The following is a 13,856-nucleotide window of genomic DNA, read 5'->3' as shown; positions in this document are numbered from 1 at the left end:
TTTTTTAACCCCATTCCCGATAACTCGGCATTTTCAAAAACTCTGCCATCCTTTGGTCCACATTAGGCCAAGTTTTTGGGACTATACTGTAGTAAACAAGTATGAAAATGTGAGGCTCCAGAAATGTCCCAGAACCACACTAAAATCTAAAAACCACTAAATTTGTTAATAACGTAAAGTATAATTTTTATGCCCATAAAGGGAATTATAGGCTAAATAATAATAATAGAGTAAAAAAACCTTTTCTCAGAAAATAAACAAAGGAAAATTAGATAATGTAAGTCCTAAGATCAACTTTCTCCAGTTGGGATCAGATTAAATGTAAGTTTTGACTCATCTCATGATCTGAGTTCAGATCTTGTTACACTTAGTAACAAGTGATGACCGATTAGAAAGTGGCAATGAGGTAAGATAACCAATTGAAATGGTTGATCAGGGACTGAAGATGATTAAAAACTCTGATATCAAGGACAAAGAGAGCTTCTCTCTCCAAATTTCTCATAGTGCAAGATTTTAGTGACATTCTCTACTTCATCCTGGACTCTATCTGGACTGACCTCATCATATCTGGGGAGTGAACAGCATCATCTCATGGCAAAAAAGAAAACTGAAGGATCCTTCTCTCAGGATTCTTTCTTTTAAAAGAAGAACCAAATGGTTTACAGTCTTTATCTGCAGAGACATCAAGAATATTATTGCTGTAAACTTTTTTTGTGTGTGTTTAAAATAAATCAAGACAATTTTCTTTGTAATTGTGGAGTCTGGTTCTTGTCTATTATGCTCATATTCTGAATTGGTACCTCTCTTCCATTCTGACTTTAAACACAACTCAGCAATGTCACAAAAGAGCAACAAATTAGTCTTAGAATATATCCTTGTAAATTGTGTTCTGTGAGTCCTTGTTATATGTTGTGAATGCATGGATTTTATAAAGCTTTTGAAGTTTCAGCTAGAGTAATAAATTTGTAGTGAATCTAAATGTAATAAGTGGAATTTCAAGATAGTCATATAGTGGAGAGGCATTACTGAAAATAATGACAAAAATAGATAGATGTTTGTTTTGAACTGCCAGAAAATTAATTATGAGTATAATATTTAAGAATTCTTTTTATTGCTCAAATTTTCATGTTTCTGTACTATGATCATGAAATCTACCGTGTGCTATTAAAAAATCTCTGTGTGGCACAAATTGGTGATCATGGGACTGATGATTTTTATGGAGGTATACATAAATAAAGGAGATACACAAAATAGTCAAAACAGTTTACTGGATACTTGGAATCTCACCTCTTTTACAGTTTTAGTGATGTGCACATCACAGTTTGATAATCCCAGAGTTTCCTTCATTTTCAAAGTAAATTATACCTGAAAGCTACTGATCCAGATGACATTCAGTTGGAGTGATTGATTTTGTTGATTTCACAGTTTTCTGGAGGTGATGGTTGCCCATTTCACCAGTAGTGTCTTTTCTTAACTGTATAGCTTGGTCAACCTTCCTCAAATCTGTGCTGAGTTTCTTCCTAAAGCATGGGAACTTGACTCTTTTCTGAGTCAGTTGTTGAGATTGGCTTCTGTGTCCAGAAGCCAATCTCAACAACTGACTCAGTGTCTAGTTTGATAAACAAATCTCTTACCTTTCCTTATCAAGGCAAAAGCACATAGTCTAAGTCTTGGAAGAAAGACTGACTCAATTTAGGTCTCTTCTGTATTCAAGGGATTGAGTTTGTTCTTTTCTTGGTCAATCAGCAGTAGATTCCTGCCCTGTGATATCTCAAGTTTACTTCAATTCTGCACTATCAGGGAATTGTAATGTGATGGAATAACCAGCCTCTTGTTTTAAGTAAATGAAATTGGATGAGAAAAATTGTGGATTGCATTGTTCTCCCAGGCATTATGTTTAACACAGACACCTGCCCTATGTCATATGATCCAATTTTTGCATTTGATTACCATATTGTTTTCTATAATACAATAAAAATATAAGAAACTTACCTGTTCTATTATATTTAATTTTTTAATATAGTTGAATTTCCAATAATTGCACCTCCCAACAACAAACACCTCAAAACAGTGGTCATTTTTCATGAATATTTCTTTTTGAATAAAAATGCACACAATATAATGTCTAAGCAACTCCCAAGAACAGTCCCAGCTATGAAAAGAACCTATTTTCAATCTCTCAGCAACAGTCACTGTCCTCAAAATGGTGCACAGAAAATGATAATGCACTGTACAAAATTATTCTTTATTAATAAAATGGCTAGTTTGGCTACAGACTTTTCACATGATTAATAACTTTGCCTTAAACATAAATAAGTTTTTCTTAAAAAGCATCAAGGACAATTTATGCTTAACATTATAGACAATTGCAAAAACAATTTTTGTACTTTCTTGAAAGTGCAGATTACTATTAAAAACACAGATATAAACTGAACTTTATTGTAACTATGACTTAAGCTAAAATATTTTAAAAATATAACAGTATCCATTGACAGTGGTGATAATTTAAAAAATGTCAATACTAAGGATTAGGTACATTTTAGGTGTTTTTTAAGAAGAATTTGAAGATTATTTTTAATTATTACTGCCAACAGACTTTTTTAAACATATATTGTAACCTACAATATAAGATTAATCTACAAGTGTTTTTAGCCATTCTCTGCATATTAGAGGACTTTTATACAAAAATATTTTTGTAGTTTTCTGCAAAAATAATAGATTAAGTTTTCCTTCAGTTTATACAACCTATGCAATTTTTAGCTGACTTCCCAACAATGGACTTTTTTATGTTCCCATTAGTACACACTGTTTCAGAGATTGGACTGTATCTAGTTTTGTGTCTGAAAATTTCAAAGACAAATTTGTGCTTCTAAATATAGTGTATGTATTACAATGGTGTGATGCAAAACATTTGTTAGGAAATTGTGATGCATGTCAGTTTGATTTTGTATTTGGAATAAAAATAAATTGAAAAATTAAATAAATATATAAATTTTCTGAATATTAAAATAAATAATATAGTAAAATAATTATTTGTATTTAATTAATATACAATTTATACAGATATTAGAAACACTCTGGGAAGATTATTGTCAAAAAATCAATGAAGCTGTTGCAGCACCATTGAATTCGTATTTGAATCAATTTCCTGATATGAAGGTAGGTAAAAATTTACTAAAATAAAATTTAAAATGATTTTAAATAGTGTTTTTTAATTATTACACTAAATACTCTACCTTCAATTTTTTGGCATGTTTTTACTGAACTAGTAATTTCAATTTCTATAAAGGATCATCTTTAGGTTTCTCAAGTTATATAACTGTTATATAATTGTTACAGAATGAATTTATCAGAGAAAGATTAACTTTAATAATTGAAATTTAACTTTAATTTTACTTAAATTGAAATAGCATACACTTCCTGCATATAGACATTCCCTTAAGGAATGGAGAAGTGTATACCAATACTTTTAGAAAACTAACATTTCACCCATTGTATACATCTGTTATTTTGAATGATCCTTGGACATACAAAACTGCCACATTCAAAACCCTCATAAAAAGAGTCTTTACACATTGTATAAATATACAAGATACACTAAAAGAATTAGAGTATATCAAGAAAATAGCTTTAAACCTTGAGTATAAGAAAAAAGTTATAAATAATTTGATTCAAGCACACTCAAAAGAGAAGGAAAAAACCAAGGAAGGATAATAATAAACAATGGAAAGTAATCATTTATAGTAATTGAGCAGAGCATAAGTGGAGCTCTGCATAAGTCAGAAAGTGTTTTGTCTATGATTAAAGTGTAAAGCAACCACATGATCATTAAACATGATTTTTTGTAAATATGTACAACTTGGCAAGGCATGATAAAGGTAAAATTTGTAATTGAATCTATGGGCTGAGCTATTTGGTCATGCACTACATGCCAATCAAGTTTCCAATTGCTGTCAATTTATATTAATCTCTACAACAATTTTTTATTTTGATCTTTACAACAGACATTTAAGATACATGGCTTGCAGCCAAACATGTGCATGTTTTAACCAGTTGCTGGAGTTAGTAGGTTGCAGGCTGCATATATAGTTGTTTTAAATAATTCTTAAATTTTTACTGGTTATGACATTAGACATACACATCCTTTCTTGGAACATGCATGTTTTGAACTGCTTTAGACAGAATGTTAGAAGCATGTCACCACATCTGTGTTTTGGGTGAAGCCAAAACAGGAAAACTTACACTGCAGAGCTCAGTTTCATTTTCCTAGTAAGTACCTTGTAATCTTATGCAAATACATAAAAAATAGCTAATGTAGGCAATTTTAATATTGTATGCAAATGCAACTCCATGATATATAACATTAAAAAATGATAAAAAGATCAAAATAGTATTCCAGGAATGTACAGTGTGTGTGTTACATATTGCCCCAGGTGTTCCTACCACCATCCCTTGCTGTACCTGTATCTGTGTACCAGCAAGTCCATTGTACTTGAATGCACCACCATCTATACATATCTTAAAATACCTACAGGATGTTTATGGACATCTTGACAGTGCCTTCCTTGAGCAAGAGGGGACACCATAAAAACCTGTTAAAACATTTATATATACACCATAAAACCTGTGTAATATATATATATATATATATTACACAGGTTTTATGGTGTATATATAAATGTTTTAACAGGTTTTTATGGTGTCCCCTCTTGCTCAAGGAAGGCACTGTCAAGATGTCCATAAACATCCTGTAGGTATTTTAAGATATGTATAGATGGTGGTGCATTCAAGTACAATGGACTTGCTGGTACACAGATACAGGTACAGCAAGGGATGGTGGTAGGAACACCTGGGGCAATATGTAACACACACACTGTACATTCCTGGAATACTATTTTGATCTTTTTATCATTTTTTAATGTTATATATCATGGAGTTGCATTTGCATACAATATTAAAATTGCCTACATTAGCTATTTTTTATGTATTTGCATAAGATTACAAGGTACTTACTAGGAAAATGAAACTGAGCTCTGCAGTGTAAGTTTTCCTGTTTTGGCTTCACCCAAAACACAGATGTGGTGACATGCTTCTAACATTCTGTCTAAAGCAGTTCAAAACATGCATGTTCCAAGAAAGGATGTGTATGTCTAATGTCATAACCAGTAAAAATTTAAGAATTATTTAAAACAACTATATATGCAGCCTGCAACCTACTAACTCCAGCAACTGGTTAAAACATGCACATGTTTGGCTGCAAGCCATGTATCTTAAATGTCTGTTGTAAAGATCAAAATAAAAAATTGTTGTAGAGATTAATATAAATTGACAGCAATTGGAAACTTGATTGGCATGTAGTGCATGACCAAATAGCTCAGCCCATAGATTCAATTACAAATTTTACCTTTATCATGCCTTGCCAAGTTGTACATATTTACAAAAAATCATGTTTAATGATCATGTGGTTGCTTTACACTTTAATCATAGACAAAACACTTTCTGACTTATGCAGAGCTCCACTTATGCTCTGCTCAATTACTATAAATGATTACTTTCCATTGTTTATTATTATCCTTCCTTGGTTTTTTCCTTCTCTTTTGAGTGTGCTTGAATCAAATTATTTATAACTTTTTTCTTATACTCAAGGTTTAAAGCTATTTTCTTGATATACTCTAATTCTTTTAGTGTATCTTGTATATTTATACAATGTGTAAAGACTCTTTTTATGAGGGTTTTGAATGTGGCAGTTTTGTATGTCCAAGGATCATTCAAAATAACAGATGTATACAATGGGTGAAATGTTAGTTTTCTAAAAGTATTGGTATACACTTCTCCATTCCTTAAGGGAATGTCTATATGCAGGAAGTGTATGCTATTTCAATTTAAGTAAAATTAAAGTTAAATTTCAATTATTAAAGTTAATCTTTCTCTGATAAATTCATTCTGTAACAATTATATAACAGTTATATAACTTGAGAAACCTAAAGATGATCCTTTATAGAAATTGAAATTACTAGTTCAGTAAAAACATGCCAAAAAATTGAAGGTAGAGTATTTAGTGTAATAATTAAAAAACACTATTTAAAATCATTTTAAATTTTATTTTAGTAAATTTTTACCTACCTTCATATCAGGAAATTGATTCAAATACGAATTCAATGGTGCTGCAACAGCTTCATTGATTTTTTGACAATAATCTTCCCAGAGTGTTTCTAATATCTGTATAAATTGTATATTAATTAAATACAAATAATTATTTTACTATATTATTTATTTTAATATTCAGAAAATTTATATATTTATTTAATTTTTCAATTTATTTTTATTCCAAATACAAAATCAAACTGACATGCATCACAATTTCCTAACAAATGTTTTGCATCACACCATTGTAATACATACACTATATTTAGAAGCACAAATTTGTCTTTGAAATTTTCAGACACAAAACTAGATACAGTCCAATCTCTGAAACAGTGTGTACTAATGGGAACATAAAAAAGTCCATTGTTGGGAAGTCAGCTAAAAATTGCATAGGTTGTATAAACTGAAGGAAAACTTAATCTATTATTTTTGCAGAAAACTACAAAAATATTTTTGTATAAAAGTCCTCTAATATGCAGAGAATGGCTAAAAACACTTGTAGATTAATCTTATATTGTAGGTTACAATATATGTTTAAAAAAGTCTGTTGGCAGTAATAATTAAAAATAATCTTCAAATTCTTCTTAAAAAACACCTAAAATGTACCTAATCCTTAGTATTGACATTTTTTAAATTATCACCACTGTCAATGGATACTGTTATATTTTTAAAATATTTTAGCTTAAGTCATAGTTACAATAAAGTTCAATTTATATCTGTGTTTTTAATAGTAATCTGCACTTTCAAGAAAGTACAAAAATTGTTTTTGCAATTGTCTATAATGTTAAGCATAAATTGTCCTTGATGCTTTTTAAGAAAAACTTATTTATGTTTAAGGCAAAGTTATTAATCATGTGAAAAGTCTGTAGCCAAACTAGCCATTTTATTAATAAAGAATAATTTTGTACAGTGCATTATCATTTTCTGTGCACCATTTTGAGGACAGTGACTGTTGCTGAGAGATTGAAAATAGGTTCTTTTCATAGCTGGGACTGTTCTTGGGAGTTGCTTAGACATTATATTGTGTGCATTTTTATTCAAAAAGAAATATTCATGAAAAATGACCACTGTTTTGAGGTGTTTGTTGTTGGGAGGTGCAATTATTGGAAATTCAACTATATTAAAAAATTAAATATAATAGAACAGGTAAGTTTCTTATATTTTTATTGTATTATAGAAAACAATATGGTAATCAAATGCAAAAATTGGATCATATGACATAGGGCAGGTGTCTGTGTTAAACATAATGCCTGGGAGAACAATGCAATCCACAATTTTTCTCATCCAATTTCATTTACTTAAAACAAGAGGCTGGTTATTCCATCACATTACAATTCCCTGATAGTGCAGAATTGAAGTAAACTTGAGATATCACAGGGCAGGAATCTACTGCTGATTGACCAAGAAAAGAACAAACTCAATCCCTTGAATACAGAAGAGACCTAAATTGAGTCAGTCTTTCTTCCAAGACTTAGACTATGTGCTTTTGCCTTGATAAGGAAAGGTAAGAGATTTGTTTATCAAACTAGACACTGAGTCAGTTGTTGAGATTGGCTTCTGGACACAGAAGCCAATCTCAACAACTGACTCAGAAAAGAGTCAAGTTCCCATGCTTTAGGAAGAAACTCAGCACAGATTTGAGGAAGGTTGACCAAGCTATACAGTTAAGAAAAGACACTACTGGTGAAATGGGCAACCATCACCTCCAGAAAACTGTGAAATCAACAAAATCAATCACTCCAACTGAATGTCATCTGGATCAGTAGCTTTCAGGTATAATTTACTTTGAAAATGAAGGAAACTCTGGGATTATCAAACTGTGATGTGCACATCACTAAAACTGTAAAAGAGGTGAGATTCCAAGTATCCAGTAAACTGTTTTGACTATTTTGTGTATCTCCTTTATTTATGTATACCTCCATAAAAATCATCAGTCCCATGATCACCAATTTGTGCCACACAGAGATTTTTTAATAGCACACGGTAGATTTCATGATCATAGTACAGAAACATGAAAATTTGAGCAATAAAAAGAATTCTTAAATATTATACTCATAATTAATTTTCTGGCAGTTCAAAACAAACATCTATCTATTTTTGTCATTATTTTCAGTAATGCCTCTCCACTATATGACTATCTTGAAATTCCACTTATTACATTTAGATTCACTACAAATTTATTACTCTAGCTGAAACTTCAAAAGCTTTATAAAATCCATGCATTCACAACATATAACAAGGACTCACAGAACACAATTTACAAGGATATATTCTAAGACTAATTTGTTGCTCTTTTGTGACATTGCTGAGTTGTGTTTAAAGTCAGAATGGAAGAGAGGTACCAATTCAGAATATGAGCATAATAGACAAGAACCAGACTCCACAATTACAAAGAAAATTGTCTTGATTTATTTTAAACACACACAAAAAAAGTTTACAGCAATAATATTCTTGATGTCTCTGCAGATAAAGACTGTAAACCATTTGGTTCTTCTTTTAAAAGAAAGAATCCTGAGAGAAGGATCCTTCAGTTTTCTTTTTTGCCATGAGATGATGCTGTTCACTCCCCAGATATGATGAGGTCAGTCCAGATAGAGTCCAGGATGAAGTAGAGAATGTCACTAAAATCTTGCACTATGAGAAATTTGGAGAGAGAAGCTCTCTTTGTCCTTGATATCAGAGTTTTTAATCATCTTCAGTCCCTGATCAACCATTTCAATTGGTTATCTTACCTCATTGCCACTTTCTAATCGGTCATCACTTGTTACTAAGTGTAACAAGATCTGAACTCAGATCATGAGATGAGTCAAAACTTACATTTAATCTGATCCCAACTGGAGAAAGTTGATCTTAGGACTTACATTATCTAATTTTCCTTTGTTTATTTTCTGAGAAAAGGTTTTTTTACTCTATTATTATTATTTAGCCTATAATTCCCTTTATGGGCATAAAAATTATACTTTACGTTATTAACAAATTTAGTGGTTTTTAGATTTTAGTGTGGTTCTGGGACATTTCTGGAGCCTCACATTTTCATACTTGTTTACTACAGTATAGTCCCAAAAACTTGGCCTAATGTGGACCAAAGGATGGCAGAGTTTTTGAAAATGCCGAGTTATCGGGAATGGGGTTAAAAAAAATAAGTACGAGTGTTTCCTCAGAAAATACTGTACTGTACAGGTAACCCCTGTATAACACGGCAGTTACGTTCCAAAAAATTGCCGTGTTATGCGAATCCGTGTTATACGAAACAAAGAACTAATACAAAAAGGAGGGTTAGGTTCCAAAAATTAAAAAACATGCTACTATATTTTCATAATTAAGATAAATACCTTTATTAAAATTTTCTTAAGTGATACATATTAATATAAANAAATAGATCTGCAGGGAACCCCATGAACTTTGACCAGCACCTGGAAGTTTCACCAGCACCTCACCAACAACAAGAGAGGCTTAGGTTTAAAATTTGAGCTTCCTAGACCCAGTAGTTTTTTTTTATATATAAAGGTAATAATAAAGATAAGACTATTCCAGGCCCATATGTTAGTACCATTGCTGAGCAAAATATTTGAACGAATCTTTAAAAACAGACTAGAGTCTGTAATACAAAAATATAATAATGAGTACCAATATGCAGTATGGTTTTAAAAATCAGTGCTCAACAGAGGAGGCATTATTGTGTCTCCAAGAGATTGTTCGTAAGTCTTGTAGCAAATACATTTTAGGTCTATTCTTTGATATAAAAGGAGCATTTGATCACCCATGGTGGCCCTCCATTCTAAGAGAGCTTGTATATAGGAAATGTCCCAGTGAATTATATAGGTTACTAAGGGACCTTTTATCATACAGAGGGGTTATGTACAAGGAGGGTGACCAAAAGGTATAAAAAAAGGTAAATGGGCCCTCCCCAGGGGTCATTCTTGGACCTGTCCTGTGGAATCTGGTGTTTGATGGTTGCCTCAAGGTTTTAAATGAGAGTCGCATTGAGCAAGGGTGGCCAACTTTTGTGTACATAAGATCTACTTTTTGTCTTAAAAATGTGTTGCAATCGACTTGTTGTCATGGGCATAGTCTAAGTGGCAAGGGAAAGGTGTGAAATACATACTATGTTTAAATAGGTAAGAAAAACCACAATTTAATTTAAAACATAAAGAAAAGGTACTTACATTTTAAACAGAAGAAAAATTGAAACTCAACATTGTCACTTTCGGAGACCACCACTTCACCCTTCCTCTCTCTACCATGTCCTGACCTACTCTTTCTGTCCCTCTTCCCACCTTTCTTTTTCTTGGTTTTATGATCCTTTGTCTACATTTCTTATTCCCCTTTTACAACTGTACACAAATGGATTGCACATGAACTGACAAAACCGCATCTGAGAGAGGACACAGAGGTCTGATATCACTACAGTTGCATTTGCGCATTACATTCACGCGTTGCGTTTGGTTACAAGTGTAACATTAAGTCAAGACATCACAAACGATTGACCAAAATTGGCTTTGCAATCAACTTGTTGGCCACCCCTGGCATAGAGTATGTTGCTTATGCCGATGATCTGATTTTACTTATATCCAATAATTCGAGAAGTGAGCTGGAGTCCCATGATAAAAAGTAGGTGATGAGGTTACAGAAATGGCTTGTGGCTAATAAATTAGAATGCCATTGTATGCATTGTCTGTGGATAAGATGGTGCCAATATTACTAAAAGGTAGCTTATTGAAAGAATGGCTGTCGAGAGTCAGAATGAATGATAAAGTAATAAAGATAGCCAACTCGGTAAAGTATCTTGGTATTGTTATTGGGGCCAGTTTCATTATTATGTCACGTCAACTATATCACAGAACAGTCTATTAAGAGCTGCCTATTAAAGCAGAATATAAGGAAAGAATGGGGCTCCAGTTTCACAACTCTTTGTATATTATATATTATTATATTATAAGAGTTTGTTTTTAAGTGTTTTAAGTTATGGTATTTTAGCATAACATGACCTTTTAAAGGGTTATCATAAGGTCAAATTAGAAAGAGCCCAAAGAATGGTCTTATTGATTTTAACTAAGTCATATAGTACTACATCTATGATAGCCCTTCAGGTGATAAGTGGGCTTTTATCTATATATTTAGTTAGATAAATGGTACTGTTAGGTTTGTATAAGGAAAGTCATGGTTTTTAAGTATAATGGAGTGAATTAGTAAATAATTTGTCTACAGGGACTTATTTTATTACTAGGACTTATTATACTGGTGACTTTGTTCTGCAATTCAAGAAAACATATCATAAAAAACAGTATTTTTCACCTGAACACATGTTACACGATATCATTATGTTTCGGATCAGTATGTCCCTCATCAGCAGGTTTATGAACAATAATTTAATTTTTTGATTTTTAAATACATCAACATTCAAAAGCATAAGTAGCACAAATTCAATCATACCTCTAACATTCATCATTGTTCTTCTATCATTACTCAAACATTCTGATGATATTCATAACAATGATGAATATTAGAGGTATGATTGAATTTGTGCTACTTATGCTTTTGAATGTTGATGTATTTAAAAATCAAAAAATTAAATTGTTGTTCGTAAACCTGCTGATGAGGGACATACAGATCCGAAACATAATGATATCGTGTAATATGTGTTCAGGTGAAAAATACTGTTTTTTATGATATGTTTTCTTGAATTGCAGAACAAAGTCACCAGTATAATAAGTCCTAATAATAAAATAAGTCCTTGTAGATAAATTATGTACTAAACATAAGATAAGGACACAAAGGCATATAATTTGATAATGGAGATGGAGTGGTGTTCAGTGGTGCAAATAGCTCTGCAAAGAGTAAGAAAATAAAGGTGTCAGAAAAGATCAATAGTATATGGCAAGACAGGTGAAACAGTTGTACTAAGGGGAGGACAGCCTATAGCTTCTTCTCCAGTATTAATAAGAATCTGAATGCAAAATGGCTACAACCCAACTTTTACTCTTCCTGGTTACTGGGTGGTCATGGTGATTTTAGAAGTTAAAGATGTTCCACCTGGTTGTGTAAGGAACCAAGTTCGAGCATTATTTTTATTTACTTTTATTTTGCTTTTTATTATATTTTTGTTTGGGGCTTATGTTTTGTTAGAACGAAGGTTTCCTCACCATTCACCTTAGACACTTAAAAATAGAAGAGAAACCAACTCACCAACGAGAGAAAGCACCGTAGAAAAAACTCGCGCACACTCATGCTCCCGAGCGGAAAAAAGTAGGTCCGCACCGAGGAAAAGAGGGGAGAAGACCCCACAAGAACAACTTAAATTCGCTAAACCTTAAAAGAATAAAACATCCCGAAAATTGTAAAAAAGAATTGGTAAAAGGTTAGCGAGTATTGTCAGAAAATAGGCTGCCAGACAAATAGAAAAGTTTATTGTTAGCAAATAAGTATGTAAATGAGGGGAGTGATTGCATTTAGAATTGTGACGTCACCTCACAGTATAAAGACTGAACCTCAAGTGAAGACGGACGAGGTGAGCTTCTGATAGCAATGAGCTTGGTGAGCTTCGTAGCAGTGAACGAGAGAGGTGTCCGATAGGATCAAATAGTTCCAAGGCGATTTTGAAGTTATTTGATTTGTGGATCGACAAATAGAGAAAGTCTTGAGAGTTGAGGAAATAGGTTCCTAGTATATTGAGGTGACGATTAGTACCTTTAATTCATAAGAATTATTGTACAAAAATTAAGTCTTTGATTTTTGTCAAATTCCAAAGGGGAATAGAATTAAGTTAGAAAATAGATTGATTTGAGTTTTGTCGGGTTGATTCTTATTGATTTTCATTGAATAAATTGTTACTTGATTTTTACTAAATTTTGTATATAGTTATTATTAGAAGTATTTATTAAATATTTAATTTATTATTGACAAACTTGGTCATTATTTAATTTGGTGCACGCTTAAAGTCCAGGCCTGGCACACTAACACGAATCCGCGTAAAGTACCATTAGGGAATGGCTATTTCTGGCACACAGTCGTGTCGATAATTGTTGGAAAAGTTGGAAAAATAAAATAGTACTTTACAGTTGATACTAACATATTCAAGTTTGATGCCATCAACACCCTCCAACACTTTATGTTCGATTGTGGTTGTTTTAATAATAATACAGAAAGGCTAAAGCATAAATATATCTCCTCTCAAAGAGTAGAGTTTGATGAGGTCTGCACCAATGTAGTGTGCACTAAAAGGGTATATAATGGTGCATTAAAGATTTTAAGTGGCATGTTTAGTGCAAGAATAGTTTTAAGAATTGGTATTTAAGTTTTTTATTTATCTTAATTTTATCATTTTATAGGTATATATATTTTGGTTTCAGGGTATTATTGATGTATTGTATATAGTAGTATGATGTAAAATTCCAGTTTTTTTACCTAGTTAAGATAGATACAAGTTTTATTGTAGAACATATACATTTTTACTGTATATAGGGTTTTATATAGTTATATATAGATATATAGTTATACATTGCTTTTAAGATTTTATTGGTTTTTATGATGTAGGTCTGGGTGCACTAGTTCTTTGAAGTACAAGGTTATATGGTTTTATATACAGGGTGTTTATAATTAAAGTTCCACTTTGAAATGGCCATAAAATGAAAACTACTGGACAGAATGTTATCAAACTTGGTAATAGTGTACAGGATGTCATGGGATTTAATGATGTTTTAAATTTCACAACT

At 31.9% G+C, this 13,856-nt stretch overlaps 1 protein-coding gene across 2 annotated transcripts in view; it reads right to left on the bottom strand.

The window, feature by feature from the left end:
- Positions 1–4,686: 4,686 nt before the first annotated feature.
- The window catches only part of LOC111632036 (amphiphysin-like), a 59,907-nt gene continuing 50,737 nt past the window's right edge, over positions 4,687–13,856 (bottom strand). For both annotated transcript variants that reach the window (XM_023376392.1, XM_023376391.1), the window contains exon 5: positions 4,687–6,219. In XM_023376392.1, the coding sequence (XP_023232160.1) occupies positions 6,100–6,219 (120 nt within the window). In that variant the 3' untranslated portion in view covers positions 4,687–6,099. The remainder of the gene's footprint in view (positions 6,220–13,856) is intronic.

This window comes from Centruroides sculpturatus, unplaced genomic scaffold (genome assembly GCF_000671375.1).
Source record: "Centruroides sculpturatus isolate CEXI.00-Female unplaced genomic scaffold, Cexi_2.0 scaffold604, whole genome shotgun sequence".
Taxonomy (NCBI): Eukaryota; Metazoa; Arthropoda; class Arachnida; order Scorpiones; family Buthidae; genus Centruroides; species Centruroides sculpturatus.
The sequence above is the reverse complement of the archived record's forward strand: the minus strand, read 5'-3'. Positions and strand labels throughout refer to the sequence as shown.